A 20,087-nucleotide genomic window follows, 5' to 3' on the forward strand; every position below is an offset into this window, starting at 1 on the left:
AAAAACTGAGGAAGAAGACACCTGCTATTCACCTTTTAATATAAAATCGTGAGGGATATAAGCCACTGTAAGATCACCCCTAAACCAGCTATGACCCAGTGATAAAAGTTCCAGCCTCCCCATAACTCAAACTCTCCATTCCCGGCAACCTCCTGGTAATTTTCTTCTAAATCCCATCTGTCTTAGTACTATCCTTCCTAAAACGGAATGACCCGAACTGAACATCGTATTCCAGAAGAGGCCTCACCAACGTCTTGTACAACCTGAATGTGACATCCTAACCTCTGTAGGCAAAGGTCTGAACAATGAAGGCAAGCATGTTAAATGTCATCTTTACCATCCTACCTATATGTGATGCAAGCTTCAAAGAATTATTTACCTGAACCCCTAGGTCTCTGTTCTACAACACTCCCAAGGCCTTACTTTTACTTGTATAAGTCCTGCTCTTATTGCATTTGGTCTTACAAACCTCGCATTTAATGAATGAATTAAACTCCATCTGCCACTTCTCAGCCCATCGACCCAATTGATCAACATCTCTTTGTAATCTTAGATAACCTGCTGTGCACTATGCCACCAATCCTGCTGTCATCTGCATACCTGCTAACCATGTCTTCTATATTCTCATCTAAATCACTTATAATGGCTGACAAAGGTGGACCCAGCACCGTTCCCTGTAGAACACCACTGGTCATGGGTCTCCGGTCTGGAAAAGCAACGCCTACCATTAAGCTAATTTTGCATCCAATTGGCAAGCTCACCCTGACTTCCATGTGATCTAACTTTTTACTAATTAGTTTACCATATGGAACCTTTGTCAAAGGCTTTACTAAAGTCCAAGTAAATAATGTCTACTTCTCTGCCCTCATCAATCTTCTTAGTTAGTTTCTCAAATTTGAGTTTTTTTTTTGAGGGGCACTAATTCCCTTGCACATAACCATGTTGACTATCTCTAATCATTCCTTGCCTCTCCAAATGCATGTAAATCTTGCCTTTCAGAATTCCTTCCAACAGCTTTCCGCCACTGAAGTCTGACTCTCAAAATATTAAAAACAAAACTACAATATACTTCCATTTAACTGCCCTATGAACTCGCTTGATGGTCTGGAAGAAACATTGTGGCTCAAGGCACAGTTCGGCTTGAAGCACTATAGGAACAATCCTGACTGTGTATCCCTTTTGGCTGGGAACCTACTTGGCCAGGAACGTGGTTGGATAGATTCCTGGTGAATTCTGGAGCTGAAGTGTGCAGATACAGTTCCCTAATTTGATTTAGCTCTGTCAGACACATGAACAGCTTTCAGGGTTAAAGTGACTTTGAAATATTAAATATTGTTGGCTCTTGATGTATGTGAAACCAAACATGGCACCACCTGCCAAATTTCCAGAGATGGCAGGAGCTCATGAATTGAAATCTGATGTCACCGAAGATTACCAAAAGCAGGCAGGGGGACAGACTGATCTAAATCCTGCTGGTTTAAAGTGCGCATCTCAAATTCAGTAGAATATTTGCACAAATGTTTTAGGAGAATCTTGTATTACTATCTCTAACTCTTTTTTTTCCCAACTGACATCATTGAAAATGAATTTGAGTGGTAACTTTTCTTCAGACCTTTTTATAAAAATAACCTCATCTTGGCACTTTCCAGAGACCCACTCTTTCAAGGAGACCCCTAAGCTTTTTAAAGTGAAGGTGTACTTTAGTAAGACACCAAAACAAACTTGAAACCAGTTGCCATGGTAATTAAAAGCAGCAGATTAAAGGATAGTGTTTCGAGGCTTCAAGCGTTGTAATGATAGTACTTTTGATCTGGTACCTTGTTCCACCTCATTTTAAAAAGCCTGTGGAAGTTGATAAAACTAATGCTCTTGGAGGTTATGCTGCTATTTGCAAAAATATGGAAACTTTTCTTCCCCCTGACTTGTACCAAATTTTCAAGGGCCAAAGCACTGAAACATCCGGTTGTACCTACACTGAACTCTGAAGGTATTAGACCAAGTTGAAGGCCTTTTGAGAGGAAAAATGCATATCAGATCGCTGGCTTTTATTGGAAAAAGGCATAAGATTACAGAAGCAAAAGATGTTTATGTATGTGTCAGCTGATGAGCAGTGATCACATCTGGAAGCCGCTTAAAAAATGTCAGGGGTTTGGAGGGCATCGTGGAGGTTTCCTAGAATAAGCCAAGAGAAGTTGGAGTTGATCTCCTTTTGTGAATAGAGGAAGTGAAGAGAAGGGTGTAAATGGAGAGTTTCAAATTCAAAAGTTCTTTTTAATGGAGCAAATGAGAAACTTTATTCCAAAGGTGTCCGAGGTATAAGAAATGGGAGCAGAAGGTGACCAATATGAACAATTTGGATGAGAATAAAGGAGACATGGTTACTAAATTTTCAGGTGATACCAAAATAGGTGGTGTAGGGGATAATGGTGAAGGTTATCTAAGAGTATAACTGGGTTTTGATCAACTAGGCCAGTGGGCCAAGCATTAGTAGATGAAGTTTAATGCAGATAAATGCGAGGTATTGCATTTTGGTGAATCCTGCCCTGGTTTGTCTTACACAGCTAATGGTAGGGCCCCAATGAGTGTTCTCAAAACACAGACCTGGGGGTGCAGGTGCATTGCTCCCTGAAAGTGGTGTCACAGGTAGACGGGGTGGTGAAGAAGGCATTTGGCCCGCTTGCCTTCATTGGTCAGAGCATTGAGTTACACTAGAACAAGATGTTGGTGTGGTCACATTTGGAGCTCTGGGCACAATTCTGGTGATGCCTTGGCAGGGCTGACATATGAAGACAGATTGGATCGGTTTGGATGATAATCACTAGAGTTTAGAGGGAGGAAGGAGAGAAACTCAGAAATCTCAAAGTCTAACTGGACTAGATGATAAATGAAAAAGGGTGATCCCAATAACTGCTCCACCCAGAACCAGGATGTGGAGTGGGCCAGTTAGGACATTATTTTTAAAAGAAGTTTTTTGCCCAGAGTGTGGTGAGCTTGTGGAATTCTCTGCCACAGCAGTTGAAACCAAAACACTCACTGTTTTCAGGAAGGAGATGGATATAGTTCTTGGAGGGGTAGGTGAGAACAAGGTACAGAGTTGAGTGATCAGCCATGATTATATTGAATAGAATAGCAGAATCAATGGGCTGAATGGTCTCTGTAGTTTGTGTTTGTATTTTCCCTCCAACTCTGATTAAACCTGCTCATGGTTGATTTTGATCATGGCCTTCAGCTTCACAGTCCTATCCACTTCCCCATATTCCTCTGTTTTGAGACTGTAGACTCATTCAATGATGAAACCTCCGCAATCCTCAGGAGTAGAGAATCCCAAAAATTCTCAACCTGTCGAGTGAAGAAATTGCTCCTCCTCTAGGCCTAAATGAAGTGTCCCCTTATCCTGAGACAGGTGTTGTTCCAGATTCCCCAATCAGCAAAAGGCCAGAATTTAATTTTGCATTTTGATGGAAGTAAGGGAAGAGTTGGCCTCAAGAACAGAGGAATCAGGGGCCATTTATTCCCTTGATTGTGTTCTGACATTTTGATGAGTAAGGTTGATCCAGCTGTAGTCCAACTCCTCTTCTGCTTGCATGAGTCCCTTGTTGATCCAAAATCTGTTGCAGCATGACCTTGAGCAGTTTCTACTACTATTCTGGGGGGAAAAGAAGAATTCCACAGACTGACCCACACAATTCTCCTCCTCCTCCTCCTCGTTTTCACTTGATGGTTGACTCTCTGGTTTTTAAACTCCAGTCACCATGCTCTCGATTTGCCCTCCCCCTCCCCCCCTTCCTGTACTCCCATCACAAGGGGTGATTTCCTCTCGACATTCACCCTGTCAATTCCTTCTAATGTTGGCTTCATCCTGATTGCCTCTTGCACCTCATTGCACAAGGTGTAGGCTCGACTTACTCTGTGGCCTAACCTTTTCACCCCAGGGATTGAGTGAGTGAGCTGCCTGTATACTGTTAATGCAATTTAAGGAAGGAGACCGTCATTGTATACAGTACTCCAGGTGTGGCCTTACCTAAGGTCCTGTATATCTGTTACAAGTTTGTCCTTTCCATGACAAATGCCAAAATTAAATTTGTGATCTTAAGCACTACTTAAATTTGCATGCCAACTTTTCACTTATTTGGACACCCAATCCCCCTCCTACAGCATTCAGCAATCGCTCTTGTTTAACTAACATTCTGCTTTTTCAAAAAAAATGCCAAATTGGATTAGTTTAAGTTTTTTCCCACATTATGCTCCAACTGTCTTTGTTGGCCACTCACCCTCCCATTGCAGAGTCCTTTTGTTTTCCAAATTTTCCAAATTTTGTCATCCACTAATTTGACAACCACCTATTCTGACCCCTTCTTCAATCACAGACAGTAAATTGTTGAGGATAAAGAACGCATCCTTGTGGTTTGTCTAAGTTGCCAACCTGAAAATGGCCCGTTTATCCCAACTCTCTTTCCTGCTTGCTAACTGTCCCTGTATCCCTGCTACTATCTTGCCAGCTACACAATGAGCTCCTTGGTTTTAAGTAACCTGTGGCTCCTTAATAAATTTACATCTACAGCTGCACATAACTGCTGTTGGAATGAGTTTTTCAAACTGCATTGTCTAAATGTCAGGGAGGACCTTGTCACACTCTGGATTCTCAATTTCTGCTGTGTCTGTGTAGAACTGTTGCCCAATTTCACTCCTGAAATGCCCTGAGGGTATTTCTCTCCAGTCCTGGAGAGAAAGCATTTCCACTGTTCTTGTTATATTACTTCAAAACAAAATCGCCCCACCTAAATTCCAGAGTGTGCTCTGCTCGTTTGTGTAATTCCTCTTGAAGTTTGGCATCCCAGTTTTTTTTTATTTTTGTAAACTTATGTTACACTTTTTGCTTTGAAGGTCAGTATAAAGTGTGTAACCGCAAACAGTATTGCATTCCAGCTATTTGATTCTAACTCCTTTTAGGCAACTTACCTTGACCCCCTCCAGTTTAACTATCGTCCAAAGTGATTCTATTGCCCCTGTTAGAGACCAGTTCTATTTTCACTGTGGTTTTGTTCTTGGTTGCCCTTCATGCATTGGAATTTTGTTTCAAAAGCTCCAAAATACAGAGACCATGCCAGAGCTGTCCCCTCACTGTAAAGCCTAGAAAAGATTTGTATTTGTGTAGTGCTGCTTATGACCACTGAGGTGTCCAATGTACTGCACAGCCAATGCTGACGTGGTTTCTAACCTCTTGTGATTTTGATCGAGTTCAGCAACAGTGTTCAACATCCAAAGGGAGATGGTTAGATTCTCTCTTCTTGGAGGTAAGTGGCAGGGAATCACTATTGGCCCAAGCCTGAATGTTGTCCTGTTCTTGCCTTGCATGGGAAGGAGTGCTTCAGTATCGAAGGAGTAAATGGTGGTGAACACTAATTATCAATAAACTGATGTCAGACTTGCCTATTAGAGGATAGGGCAATAACATCCTGTTCCTCATGATGAAAATGGTGCCATAGGAATCCTTTACCCACCTGAGGGCAGGTGGTGAATGTGTTTAACTCCTCATTTGAGATGGCACCTCACAGTGCGGCAGTGCCCCACCCAGTGTGTTAGTTTTTTTTTCTATGTATTGGGCTCGAGAGGTCTCTGAATCTAGACCACTTACCTTCGATGAGCCTTCTACCGATGGCGTTTAGGACTGGAAATACTAAAGAACCTCACTCTTTGGAGCAGAGTAATGAGGTAGTTTCTCTGGCTAGTGAAATCTAGCAGAGAATTTGAGATACAAAACCAGATGTGATAACCCATTTCTCTTGTGTGCTTTGATTTTCAAATCAAATATGAAAGGTACAAGGAAGTGGAACTGATTTCTATACTGTTGCCAATATGATCTTTGCCAGTACAATGTCATCTGTTCCTCCCTAATGATTAACTAGATGGCTTGAACAAGGATAATTATACTCTCTTGAACACTTCATCGTTTAAGTACCAACTCTTTCACCCCCTCCCCTCCATTTTCTGCTGCATTGCATTTCTACGTGCAAGATATTTCGGTAGACCACTTTACCTGGATGCGAACGGACCATTTATTGTCAAGCCTGACCTATTGACTTAAATGCCAATTCTATATCCCTCATCCCTTTTGGGTTTGGATTTAACATTGTCCATTATGGTAGAGCATTGTTTTTCATCCTGGAGGCCTCTGGCCAGTGGTGTGCCACAAAGATCAGTGATGGGTCCACTGTTGTTCTTCACTTTAGGTGAACAATTTGGATGCAAATATAGAGGCATGGTTTGTTAGTTTGCAGGTTACACCAAAATAGGTAGTATAATGGATAATGACTAAGGTTATCTAACAGTATAATGGGGTCTTGATCAACTAGGCCAATGGGCTGAGGAATAGCCAATGGAGTTTAATGCAAGTGTTGCAGTTTGGTAGAACAAGCCAGGGCAGGACTTGCACAGTAATGGGGAGAGCCCTGGGGAGTGTTGTCAGAACTGAAACCCAGGGGTGCAAGTACATGGCTCCTTGAAAGTGGCATCACAGGTAGACAGGGTGGTGAAGAAGGCATTTGGCATGTTTTCCCTCATCAGTCAGAGCTTTGAGTATAGGGGTTGGGCTGTCTTGTTACAGCTGTATTGGTAAGGCTGTATTTGGAGCTCTGCATACAATTCTGGTTGCCCCCCTGCTGTAGAAATGTTACTAACCTGGAAAGGGTGCAAAAAGATTTAAAGAATGTTAGAGACTGGAAGTTGAGTTAAGGATAAGCTGAGACTTTTTTCCGTAGAGCATAGGGGGCTGAGGGGTGACCTTACAGAGGTTTACAAAATCATGATGGGCACAGGTGAAGTGAATGACAAAGTCTATTCTCAGGGTATGGGAGTCCAAAACAAGAAGGCATAGGTTTAAGGTGAGAGGGGAGAGAATTAAAAGGGATCCAAGGGGCAACTTTTTCATGCAGAGGGTGATGTGTATAGGGAATGAACTGCCAGCGGAAGTCTTAGAGATGGGTACCATTACAACATTTTAAGACATTTGGACAGGTAAGAGGAGAAGAAAGGTTTAGTGAGATATCGGGCTAGCCCATTCCTGAAAGTTGTGCTGGTTATTTTAAGGTTGTCTGAGTTGTAGACAGTGTGTGTGTGAAATTGTCTGAAGTATTTTGCTTCTAGATACTGCATTAAGTTCCCCTTTTTTAATATCTCACTCACATTGCTCCTTAACCTTTTACATGCCTGTGAAGGCTAGTTTAAGTAAATGTTCCTGTTTTACCTCCGAACCAAGGATGGTTCTGCTAAGTCGACACAGCATTTCATCCAACTCCAGTGCATTCTTGCTGAGATGTAGTATCCAAGATGTGGTGATATGTGCCTTCGAGGGAGTTCTGTCCTGTTTCTCTTAAAGGGTCTTGTCAACCTGGTGCCAAGGTGTCTGCTCCATGGAAAGCAGAGTATATGGTTTTGAGTTTTTCTTTAAATTAGACAAGTGAGAGTGAGTGGAGTCAGGCTCTGAGACCCAGAGTTTTAGTTAGACTTTTAGTTGGGCGTTTTGGAGTTGAAGCTGCTAGATTCATTCTTTCAGGTTTTCCCTTCTCCTAGGAGGAGATAGCAAATGAAGATAACTTTTGCTGAATTTGCCTTTGCTAAGGCTGTGTTTATGGACTGTTGCTATATTGGAACAATTGATAAGTAGTAGTTAAATAAGTATTTGAATAGAGTTAAAGTTGTGCCAATATTGTTTATATTTTAACTGAGAGTCAAGGATAGTGTGTTTTGCTTAAAGCCTGGTAGTTAGACTAATCGAATCACTCGTGGAACTCAGCACCTTACACTTGCCGCCTTAAATATGATAAAAGTTAGGGTCTAGGCTATCTCCTTGGTCTATTCCTTAACAAAAACTACACCCTGTATTCAAAATATGGCCTAATGAGGACTTTGCCTTAATGAAAAATGATTTTATCCCTAGAATTCTAGTCCTGTAGACATGAAAGCCAACATTGCATTAGCTTTTCTCTCCTCCCCCCCCCCCCCCCCCCCCCCCCCCACCCCCATTTTTTTTTTCTCTGTACCTGTCCATTGTTTAATGTATGCATGTGGATCTTCTTTTGGATTTGAATCTGTTTCTACCATTTAGAAAGTATTCTGATCTATCTTCTCCCTGTTCAAAACAGTTGAACCCTCATTGCTTACAATGGAATCTATTTGCTGCAAGTTTTGCCCAGCCATTCGATCAGTATCTCAATCGTCTTCTGCCTCCATCTGCACTATTTACAATGCTGTATAGCTTTGCCGTTAGTGGATTTGGATGTGTGACTTTTTTTATTCCATTGTGCCTCGTAGCAGACTTACTGAAAGCAGATTCCACCGGGGACAATGGCTTCCTCTGATTTGGGTGAAACCAGAGCAGTTTCCTTCCTGATACAATTCCCCTCAAAAGTGGCAGCTCACATCCCAGTGCTGTGTTTTATTGTCTCTGTCTCTCTGGCTTCAGTATTTTCCTGTTCTTCCCCTTGCTTCCAAACAAAACTATTACCTCAACATACAGTTCTCATCATTTGAAATGACTTGATTTAAATAGTTTTTATTTTGAGAATTTTTCAGATGTTGAAAGCCACAATACTTCCGCAATTTGGAATGTAATTACGTAGTTAAAATAAACTGAACTAATGAAGGCAAACTTAAGTCATAAAGCATTGAAATGAGACAGTTTGGGCAATCAGCCCTCTGCTGTGTAACCTACTCATTAGACCCATTCTCTGGCTCTTCCCCATGGCCTTTCATGATTATTGCCTTTTTTTTAAACAAGTAATAGACGCAATGCCATTTAGAAAGTTGTTTAAATCGGTTTTCACCACACTCTCTTTTTTTCAGGCAGTGTTAGAGAGAGACAGCACTGAATCAGGCCCTTCAACCCAACTGTGTCCATGCTGACCAGGGTTTCCTGAACTGAACTAGTCCCATTTGCCTGTGTTTGGCCCATATCCCTCTAAAACTTGCCTATCCATGTACCTGTCCCAATGTCTTCTGGATGTTGTAATTGTACCCACCTCTGTCTACCACTTCCTCTGGCAGCTTGTTCCATGTATGCACCACCCTCTATGTGGAAAAAGTTGATCCTCTGGTCCCTTTCAAATCGTTCCCCTCACCTTAAAACCTATGCCCTCTAGTTTTGGTCTCCTAGAATCTGATTTGAATGGAGTTTGCATCTCCCCTCTGGTGCTTTTGATATTGAATGCTTGACCGTTTGGATCTTTTTCAACAACCGTAAATATGGAGAGTTAATTTGGAGCCATGACTGTAGAGTCAATGGTGGATGCCTGTATAACAACACTGCAGTCAAATATGAACCCAGAATATATGGGAGTTTGAAGTAAAAAGTTCACCGGTCATCAAAGCTTGACACCTTGTTTTTTAAAAAAAAAAGTTTAACAACACTGCCATTTTATGGCCCGAATGCAGATGACCTCTGTAGATATTGGAGTTTGATTTCTTTGCCCTTCTAACTAATTCTGTTGTCTGAAGCCTCCAGTTCTTGCACCGTTCCATTCTAAACAGAGCTAGACATGTGCTGTTTTTTTATTTGTAAGCCTAAGTTAATTGGTCCTTTTTTGGCTTGAAAATAAGCCTCCCGTGTGGTTTATCCAAGTTCATTTTGTAGAAGAGCACATTTTGCAACCAACAACCTGAAATAGGGTGCTGTTAACTTTGCAAAGTGATTTCCAATATTTGATTCATTTCAATGTTCAATGCATCAAATTGTTTCTCTCCCTCTTGTCCCGTTCCTGCAACCCCCACTTTCCTTTTACATTTAGAATTTTGTTTGGTGTCAGGATAAATCTGTGACATTGACTGTCAGACCTTTTTTGAAAGATTGATCAAATTTCATGTTAAAGCCATCCATTTTAAATGAAATGGTCATTCATAAATATTCATGAATTGAGCGGAAGCCCCATACTTCTGTAAGTTTTTAAATTCTGGAATGAGAGGTTTGCCCATATTTTCATCAGGCTCTTTGAGCAGAGGGGTTCAAACCACCCGTTTCAAATCAATGTTGCAGTAGGGCCTTTGTTGACCACTGCAACATTGGATTAATGTTTGGTTTGAACCCCCTCTGCTCAATATCAGTGAATGTGAAGTGTATCACTGCTGCTGACATGACCCAACGTTGCACAATACAGAACCTCCAAGGTGTAGTGTAATGGGACTAGCATCAGAATTGTGCATCACCAATCGCTTGATGTGAAGGTCACGTGGCTAGAGGGCTGACATTGAGCAAGAGACCTAACCTGGCGCTGAGCGAATATTCTTGACTAAGTTCAAAGTAGAGCGCTCCTGCAGCACAGACTCCCAGCTTTGTTACTTTGGGAGTCTAAAGCATGGCACCAAGCAAATTTCCAACGTGTGGTGCCTTTGGATTTCCCTTTCTAAATTTTGAGATTGTCTAAGTGTCAAGAATAGAACATCTTGGTTTTTTTCTTTTGTGAAGGGTTTTGTGGTGTAATCTGCATAACTGTGGAGTTTGGATTGCATTAAATGACTCTTTTCTCTCTGTTGCATATTCGTGGGCAGCTTGAGTCCAACTTGTTTGAAATACTTAGCCAAGTTTGGTGTACTGTGAGCCCATGCTGCTTTCAACTCGTCCCTGGGACAGGAAATCACTGTCCCTTTTAGTTTTAAAGCCCATAATTCATTGTTGCTGAGCTTGTACTGCAGAGCAGTCCTGCAAACCAGATCTTGGCCGTACAGTATCAGCAGGCAACTTTTATGGCTTGAATTGACTTGAATTCAAGAAGAACCATTGCATATTAAGGCATTATTCTCCTCTGCGGCCTCCCCTCTAGCATTTTAAAAAACTTGAGTGCAGAGTTGGCTACAATGTCTGAACGTTCTGTTTAATGATTTATGTGCTAATTTAGAGATCGCTAGTTAATTTTGAATGTGGATCGAATGTAATAGGGATGGATAAAATGTCAACTGTTTCAGCAGAGGCTATAAAAGCACACTGATCCAGAATGCATTGATCAGCTTGGTTCCAAAGCAAGCTAATGCTTGTAGTTGGATGTATTGTGACTCTTTTTAACTTAACCAATGACTTACCAATGCCTCCCAAAATCAGAATCCGCATCTGTTACCTGTATGTACCAATAACCTCCTGAGGTATGTGATGTTAGCAGTCAATGTTCTCGACAATAATTTAACATTACCACTGGAGGCTTGGTTGTTTTGTTATGTAAAGTTCTCCACGATGCCAGAAAAGCAAACCAAGCTGAGTATTGGTTACAAAACCAGCAAACTTCCTTTTTTCACACAAGGATGGCTCTTGTCATTCTGCAGGTCAAGTGTCTGTCTTGATGAATTTAGCACCAGCATGCAGTGGAGCTCACTGGTACCCACAGCTTACCTGCTGTTCCAAATCGGGGTAATGCTTTTTGGATCAACCTGAAGCTGAAAGGGAGACTTCACATGGCTACTGAATGATGTCATCAGAAATGCAGAAGGCATTTTTAATTTGTGCATTGAAAAGAGACCTTTGGCTACTGGAATAGTCATCTACCCCTAAATCTGTCTTGCAACTACAATGTTTTGTTTTGTTTTGTCCTTCATTTCAGATGCGCTGGTATCCTCCATCTGAAGCATCTCCGCAAGGATGGAAATCTCGTCAGTTTTGTTAAGTATTTAGTAAGTACCTTTTGGCTGTTAATTGCATCAGTCTGCATTGCTTATACTGTTCTTGCCTTCCCCCCCCCCCTTTTTTTTTTTTCGTTTTTCTCCTTCTAGTTGCTCAAATTTACATTTGAGGTTGGTGTAGAAATGTTGATATCCATTTGGAGTATCTTAATTCCCTGTTGAGTGTTGACAATCCTAGCTCAAACTGTGTGTTGCATCTTTGGTCACCTTTAATCACTGTTGAACCTATCAAGCCCACTTTTTTTTTTTCAGATGTACAGTACAGAAATCCCTTTTGGTCCAACTCCTCCATGCCAACCAGATATCCAAATTTATATAGTCCCATTTGGCCCATATCCCTCAACACCCTTCCTATTCATGGACCCATCCAGATACTGTTTTGTTTGGATGTTGTAATTGTACCAAACTCCTCCTTCCTGTGGCAGCTCATTCCATACACCCATCCCCCTCTGAAAAAGTTGTCCCTTGGGTCCCTTTTTTTAAAACCCCCCCCCCCCCCCCACCTCGAACCTATGCCCTCTAATTTTGGACTCCCCTATCCTCGGGCAAAAGCCTTGGCTATTTACCCTATCCATGCCCCTCATGATTATTTTAACCTCTATAAGGTCACTCCTCAGCCTCCAATCTCCAGGGGAAAATAGTCTCAGTCTATTCAACCCCTCCCTGTAGCTCAAGCCCTCCAACTACAGCAATGTCCTTGTAAATCTTTTCTGAACCTTTTCAAGTTCCACAACATCTTTCCTATAGCAGGGAAGCCAGAACTGAATGCAGTATTCCAAATGTGGCCTAAGCAATTTTTTTGTCTCGATCGCACTAGGCAGGCCTTTCATTTAGCAATGTTCCATGTGTAACTTTGAATTAACTACCCTCTGGAATGGCCTAGCAAGTCCCATACGTTCAAGGGCAATTCAGGATAGGTATTAAATGCTGGCCTTGCCAGGCCCACCTACCTCCCCAGGAACAATAGATTTTAAAGAAAAAGGAAATTTGATCTCAATGATTTTAGGAACTAGAAAAATGTTCCTTGCAACATTACAAAAAGCAGTTGTGTATGAAACGTTCCGGAAATAATTCCCTCAACCAAGTACTTCTGGAATTTGTCCAAGTCATGTTTTGTGCAATGTTGTGTACTCTGGAATGCATTAATTTCATGCTGCACTAATAGTAGGCTATCTAGACATTCATCACTTATTTTCAGATAATAATGAATTAATAATACATAGACCATTTATCCAGTAATATCCCTATAGGTTCGCTGGAAAAAGCTGTTCAATTAGTCCCTTTCCTAATAGCCCTCTAAATCTCTCTCTGTATCCAGTTCCCCCTTTTGAAAGTTGAATGCGTCTCCTTCAAAGACTCTTGGGCAATGAATTGTAACCATTAACATTTCTGTTTTTACTTTTTTATTTAAAAATCCAGATTTCACTCTTGTTCTGCCAACTGCTTTAAATCTGTGGTCGCTGACCTTCCTGACACAATCTCTTATTTACTTGAGCAAATTGCTTTGCTTTGGCATTTCTGATGACATCTGTCTCCTGAGAAAGACAAGCCCCAGCTTCTCCAATCTTTCGACATAAATAATTATCTATTAACAGGATGCGGGTGTTGCCAGCTAGGTCAACGTTTATTGTCCGTCCCTAATTGCCTAAAGGGGAGTTGAGAGTCAACCACATTGCTGTGGGTCTGGAATTCATATAGGCCAGACAAGTTTTTCTTCACTAAAGAGCGAATAATCCATAGGCTAGCTCTTAATTCCAGAATTTTTTTAATTGAATTCAAATCCCACCATCTGCCATGGTGTGTCTCGAACCTAGTTCTCCAGAACGTCAGTCTGAGATTTTGGATTGCAATGACCAGAGATGATGACCTTCACCACCCCCCCACCACCACCCATCCACCTAAATAAAGGAATAGCAATTATACTTCCAAGTCTGAGATGATGCAGGGACTATGCACTTGCAACTTTTTGATTTTGTGGTGATGTTGTAGACTGCCAGAAATGTATAAAACAATTGAGGGGTAAGTATTTACCTTTGAAATGTTTTGCAGAGCTGAACATGCTATTGAATGTTTTAAACCGGGTTTGTGCCTTCCTCTTTCCAGACTGCCCTCATCCAAGAATTCAGATTTCTCCATGGAGTGATGTGCAAGGACAGACTGTGGATTTTTGTTTTCAGGTTCGAGTTTGCTGAAGGAGATTTTGGATAACTGGCTCATTTCCACTCAACTTGGAGGGGGTGGAGTGGTCACTAAGGACTGTGGATTTAAGAACTTGACTGGTGAACATGTGTTTTTTTTCCATGTGGGAGGACCTATAACCTGGCAGTCTGATCCATCTGATGCAAGGACCAACAAAAAAATGGCACCCCTGCTGTGAAGCTACAAAATTAAAAGGTTGACATTAATGGAACTGGTGAAGTACAATGACTGGCAATGGCACACCATATCTAATGTATTTTCTTTTTTTTTAACCTTTTTTATTTTGCAAACGCACCCCTTGGGTCTTCATGTTTGACCCTTGTTTTTTTTTTGCCCCAGTCCCCTTTTTTATTCTATAGACCTGGTGCGAGCATGGTTTGGCAAAGTAGAATTAAGCAGTTCCTGGCTAGAGATGCTCTTTTGGGAGGAAGCTTTCATCACTGGAGTCTTTTTTTTTGCCATTTTTGGAGGGATCTTCCAGCCTGACGTTTCAGGATGTCCACCAGTTTACTTTTGACGTTGCCACAGCCTTTTTTGTTTTGTTTAGTGCCCTTGGCTTGTTAACTTGTTTCTTCTGGAGAAAACCGTCTTGCCAAATATCAGCTGTTCCTGTTAAAAGTATTTTGAATGATATTGAGTACAAGTATTTTTGTACTGGTGTAATGAAGAATATTTATGCATCAAGGATTTTTGTGCAATTAAAATTGTAATCTGTATTATAACTTAATGTTAGTTCAGTTGTGTTTTGGAAATGCTGATTATAGCCCATATGGTAGTTTAAGAAAAGGTGCAATTGTATTTTTTTGCTTACTTTGCTTGGTGTTAAGTACTTAAAGTATTAAGAGTGTGGTTGTTTTTGCTTGTACAAGGACTGCAAGATTTGAGATGTAAGTTGCTGATCCTTCTAGAATGTGAAACTGGATTATAAAAGACAGAATGTTAAATAGCTTTTTTGCAGTTGTTTATGATTCTCCAAGGTTCCATGAAGCTGCAGATTTCTTGCACAATTTTTGAACCGGACTTGCAATTCTAATGCTGTTCCTGTGGTGCTCATCAACTACTTTTAAATAGGGAAAATGACTCGCAATGCTACTGTAACTTTTTGTGGTAGAATGGACCATATCCATTGATGCCTGTGGATGAGTCAATTGCAAACTTTGTGCAATATTTTAAACTTGTATGGGATCTTCTGATAATCCACTCACCAGTGTAACTTTTTTTTCCCCTAGAGGAAGTGACTGCATGCAATTTGTTCACTGGGTTTGTTATTCATTATATAATAGAAATTATAATTCCAAGTCTGGAAACTTTTGGTTTTGTGGGGGTTTTGAAGGTGCCTGAAATAACATACAAAGCAAGAATGTGGAGCTGTAAACTTTAGTGTTAACATTCCTTGTTACTTTTTATTTTAACAAGTTCCTATCCATTCCAGTTTTCACTCTGACTTGCTGAGAGGTGATTCTGTGTTCCCAGACTGTACAGTTCTGCCCCTCCATGCTCTCCTTCAGTTGTAGGTTCTGTGCACGCATTTGCTGATGTTTAATGACTGATGTGGGCAGGGTGATGGGTTTCTAGTTGGTTTGAAGGGATTGAAATGCTTAGTGTACCATACATTGTCTTTTTAAAACCTGTTTAAATGCGCAGTAACTCAACTGTCAGTCATGAACACTGATGCCTTCCAATGCAATATTTAATACAACTGTTGGGAAGTTATCTAAAGTTGATATCAACTGTTTAACTTTGTCTAAAGATTATATTCTTGATTTCCGGGCTAAGTTGTCATTTCAATATTGCAAGAAGCTAAATGTACGTTTCCTGTTAACTTCTGGGAATTAAACTGCTGACTTTTTAGATGGAGCGTAATACTACCAGATGAGACCAATAAATGCAAAGACAATAAGCATTTTTACAATAATCTGTGTTGGAACAAATGAAGACTACGCATGAAATTGCCTGCATTTGCAAATATTACACTTCAACTTTTCAAACATGGAGAGGCTGTAGTTTTACCCTGTGGAGGCAGGGGCTGGAATGTGGAGCTGCACTTGCATTTTGCCTCTATCCATTATCAGTAGGTGACCAATTTTCAAATTGATGAAGATGAGCACTTCACTTTTTTTTTAATTCAGTGATCCATGTTCATGCTAGTGTCATCCCCTTGTAGCATCCAATTAGTTCTGTTTGGGATTTTGCTGATTCATTCATGTATTCTGGTGTATCTCACCAGACTGATACCTCGGTTTAAGTATGTCTGTTGCTGCCCCAGTACTCTGCATTCTTCTTTGAACTGGGGTTGATCTCGAGGCATGATGGTAACAGTACAGTGGAGAATCTGTTGGACCATCTGATTTTCAGATGGTGGTTGAATGCATTCTTCCTGTTGCTGATGACACAGTCTCCAATTGGCGGATTTTATTCAAAATTGATCCCATTTTGTGGGTTGACCACTGCACAGTCCTTGTAGGAATGAAATCCTGCTGTTGCCCTGAGGAGAACAGTCCACTGTTGCATGGCACTGCCCAATCAACTTCCATCAATGACCTTCCCTTTTAATAGAGTTCAGAAGTAGGGATGCGCACTGCATGAAGTTCAGCAACATTTGCAACAACTTGGGTACGTGTGCTATTGTCCGTGTTGATATAATCTGGTCTCTCCTCACTAATCGTGCACAAGGGCTCAGTGGTTAGCACTGCTGCCTCACAGCACCAGGGACCCGGGTTCGATTCCACCTCCTGGCGACTGTCTGTGTGGAGTTTGCACATTCTCACCATGTCTGGCGTGGGTTTCCTCCGGGTGCTCCAGTTTCCTCCCACAGTCCAAAGGTGTGCAAGTTAGGTGGATTGGCCAGGCTAAATTGCTTTGTGTTCAGGGATGTATAGATTGAGGGGATGGATCTAGGTGGGATGCTCTGAGGGTTGGTGTGGACTTATTGAGCTAAAGGGCCTGTTTTCACACTGTAGAGATTTTATGGTTTCTGAGTGTTCTATTTCAGATCACTTGGTGTGACATACAAGTGTTTGGATATTTGCTTCCTTCAGTGTTTTGAGTCCAATTGTACGCTGCCAAAATGCAGGACTGGGGATAATGTTCCAAACGCTGTTGTGCAGTTGTCCATTCACCTCTGCATCTTTTGTCCAGTAGTGTTAGTACATTTGCAACCTCTGCATAACTGGAGTGAGTTTATGAATGTTAACAGCAAACATCACTTCATGCAGGCTCATTCACTTCAGGTGGAGTTGGAACGCAACATTTGACTGGTGTAGACTTAGAAACATAGCAGCTAGGTGCAGGACTAGATCACTTGGCCCTTTTTTGAGCCTGCACCACCATTCCACAAGATTGCAGCTAACTTGACTTCAGCTCCTGTGTACCCTGAAAAGGCCTTCACCGCAACTTTGTGATTCTCCTTGTTGAAAATTATTGTTAATTTCTATTGGGTGCAACTAAAGCAAATTTCTGGAGAAACTCCCACAGGTCTGGCAGAATCTGTGGAGAGAGTTTCTCCAGCAATTTGCTGCCAGACTTGAGTTTCTCCAATTTTTCTGTTTCAGATTTCTACACATCTGAAATGTGTTTTTTTTTGAGTTTGTTTATTGCTGCTGTTATTGTGCTTTCCCCTTTTTTTGGGGAGCATGCTCCATCTGCTTGAATCTGACAAAATGGGCTTCTGGAATGTGCTAATAAATTCTGTCCATTGGACAATCTGTGGTGCAGAAACCTGTTCAAGTGGAATGAGACCTGTAATGTCTCAGCTGTATACTCAAATGAATGGGTATCTGCAGATTTCTCAATCGAGTTGAGCTTCGTGTCGATGATGGACTTGCTCTGTGATCCGGAAGTGAGTACTTGTCAGGGTGGTGACTCTGTCAACCTCAAAGATGGTAAACAGAGACTTTACTGTGAACAAAAATTTGATTTGCTCAAATGATTAGTCCACTTAGTCATTCATCCTACCACACTTCACAGATTACCAGTGGCAAGCCAAAGAATATTGCAAGCATGGTTCAATTGCCACTGGGATGCAACAACCATGACCAAGTCAAGTAAATGACCAAGAGTGCCAACATGCATGTTTTTACCATCAGTCCCATTGTGTGTACCAGCAGGACCTTCAAGTGTGAAGTCAAGCTTATTGAGCAGGTGTAGTCCCATGAGGCTGCGGAGGATATGATGCTTTTACAGCTGATGTTCCTGTAGTGTACTGAAGTTGTGATCATTCCCAAAACCAGAACAATCAAGTTGCTTAAGCTTGATGTCTGTCACGGGAGTGAGAAAGCTGTTAAAAAGCTGACCGTTTGTCACTTCAAAAATTACCTTTTGATTTTAAATGGCTAGGAAGTGACACTGCCCACACTCTTGACTGGTGAGTAAATGTGAAGTTCTTTTTGGGTAGAGTTGAAAAGCAGAATATATGGTTAATGTTACAAAATTGAGGTACAGAAGGTTCCAGGTGAACAGCAAGTGATTTAAGGATACCAGTAGGATGCTATCCTTTTATTGCAAAAGGAATTGAAAATAAAGGATCTTGGGCTTCAGTTATACAGCACGTTGGTGAGACCACATCTCAGACTGTGTATAGTTTTGGCCTCTAAGGAAGGATGGAAATGCATTGGAACTGTTTCGGAGGAGGTTTACCAGGTAACTAGAATTCCCCCTTCAAGAATAGGCGAAGTTTGTATTCAGCAGAGTCTAGAGTGAGAAGTGGCTCGATTTTGAGTATAAGGTCTTGAAGGTGGATCCAGAAAGGATGTTTACTCTTCTGGATCAGTCCAGAACCAGGGAGGCACTCTCTCTTTTTTTAAAATTAGAGTTAATGCTTTTGGAGCAGAGGGGTGGGGGAAATTCTTCTGAAGGTTGTGATTTTTCCTTAGGCAGTGGAGGTGCGTACATTTGAATATCTTGGGGTGGGTAGGTTCTTGTTAGGTAAAGGAATCGAAGGTTATTGGGTATAGGTAGGAATGTGGGGCTCTGAGCACAGGATATCTGCCGTGATCTTACTGCATAGGCTTGAGGTGATAAAGGGATGAGTTCTGTTCCTAACCCCTAACTGTACAATCAAACACTAAACTAAATAATACATGCTTCTGCTATTAAAACATGTCTTTCTTGCTGGTCATTGTGCAATTAATTGAAAATGAAATTAACTCCAGGCTACATATTTTTGCTTTGTATTCTTGGGTGATTTGGTGTGCAAGTTATGTATTGAGTTACAAAAATAGAGATTGCTGGAAAAGCTCAGCAGGTCTGTCAACATCTGTGAAGAGAGATCAGGATTAACATTTTTGGGTCTGGTGACCCTTCCTCGGAACACTTCTTTTTTGTGGGAAATTCTGTTTTTGTTTGATTTACAGCATCTGCAGCTCTTTTTGGTTTTTGTCTTGAGTTAACTACTTCTGCGCTTAATGCAGTATCCCTTTTGAGATCATCCTTCAAAACCTCCATCGCAGACCAAGACTCTGAAGTACCCTCACCTGAGTGAGCAAGCTCTTGTTTCTTGGCAGCTCAAAGTCAATAACTCAATCAAGCTGTGATCTGACTGGAATGAACCATAGGTTGATCTCTACCAGCTGGCTATATTAGATTGTTTGGGCTACAGTGTTCAACATCCTATTGGCATTGACTTGCTCTGCACACACTTAAAGTTCAATAGGAATCCCAGGTTGCAACTTCACCTTTCAGTTACATCTCCATTGCATGCAGAGTTTTTCCACATCTGTCTCCATTTTCCTTTTGAAATGGTTTGCAAACTTCAGTTGATCTCTCAGCATGGGGCAGAAGCTACATCTTGCTAGCATTTTAAATGTTACGGTATGTAAAGTGACCACTACTATGCACTGTTGAGTCTTTAGGGTCCAAGTCACCACCTTGAGATCTTTTCTATTGCCCATTGGGGTTAAGAGGTGATGTCTGGTTAACCAATAGTGGGTTTATCCATGTGCAAGTCCAACAATAGTGCATCTTTAATAAGAAAAAACTGAAAGAACTGTGGATGCTGGAAATCAAACAAAAACACCATTGCTGGAAAAGCTCAGCAGGTCTGGCAGCATTTGTGCAGAGGTTGAGTGACCCTTCCTCATAACCCAGAAAAGTGCATCTTTGCTTCATCGTGCAGATAGTTCAGCTTTCTGACTCTGCTCAAAGTGAATGAACTGAGGGCTCAGTAAGGGATTCAAATTGAGTTGGGAGGGGGGCACAGCAGTTGAAAGATTTGAACAGCTTGGAGTGTTTTG

The 20,087-nt window shown here is 41.3% G+C and overlaps 1 protein-coding gene across 3 annotated transcripts in view; it reads left to right on the forward strand.

Annotated features, from left to right (window-relative positions):
• Positions 1-15,772, forward strand: part of LOC109916829 (RNA binding protein, mRNA processing factor 2) — a 69,718-nt gene extending 53,946 nt beyond the window's left edge. For 2 of the 3 annotated variants that reach the window (XM_048617114.1, XM_048617116.1), the window contains 2 exons: positions 11,580-11,649; positions 13,762-15,772. In XM_048617114.1, the coding sequence (XP_048473071.1) occupies positions 11,580-11,642 (63 nt within the window). In that variant the 3' untranslated portion in view covers positions 11,643-11,649; positions 13,762-15,772. Of the gene's footprint in view, positions 1-11,579; positions 11,650-13,761 lie in introns of those variants that run through there. The other variant, XM_048617115.1, reaches the window with a different exon arrangement.
• The last annotated feature ends 4,315 nt before the right edge of the window (positions 15,773-20,087 follow it).

Source organism: Rhincodon typus, chromosome 36, assembly GCF_021869965.1.
Source record: "Rhincodon typus isolate 14 chromosome 36, sRhiTyp1.1, whole genome shotgun sequence".
Classification (NCBI taxonomy): Eukaryota; Metazoa; Chordata; class Chondrichthyes; order Orectolobiformes; family Rhincodontidae; genus Rhincodon; species Rhincodon typus.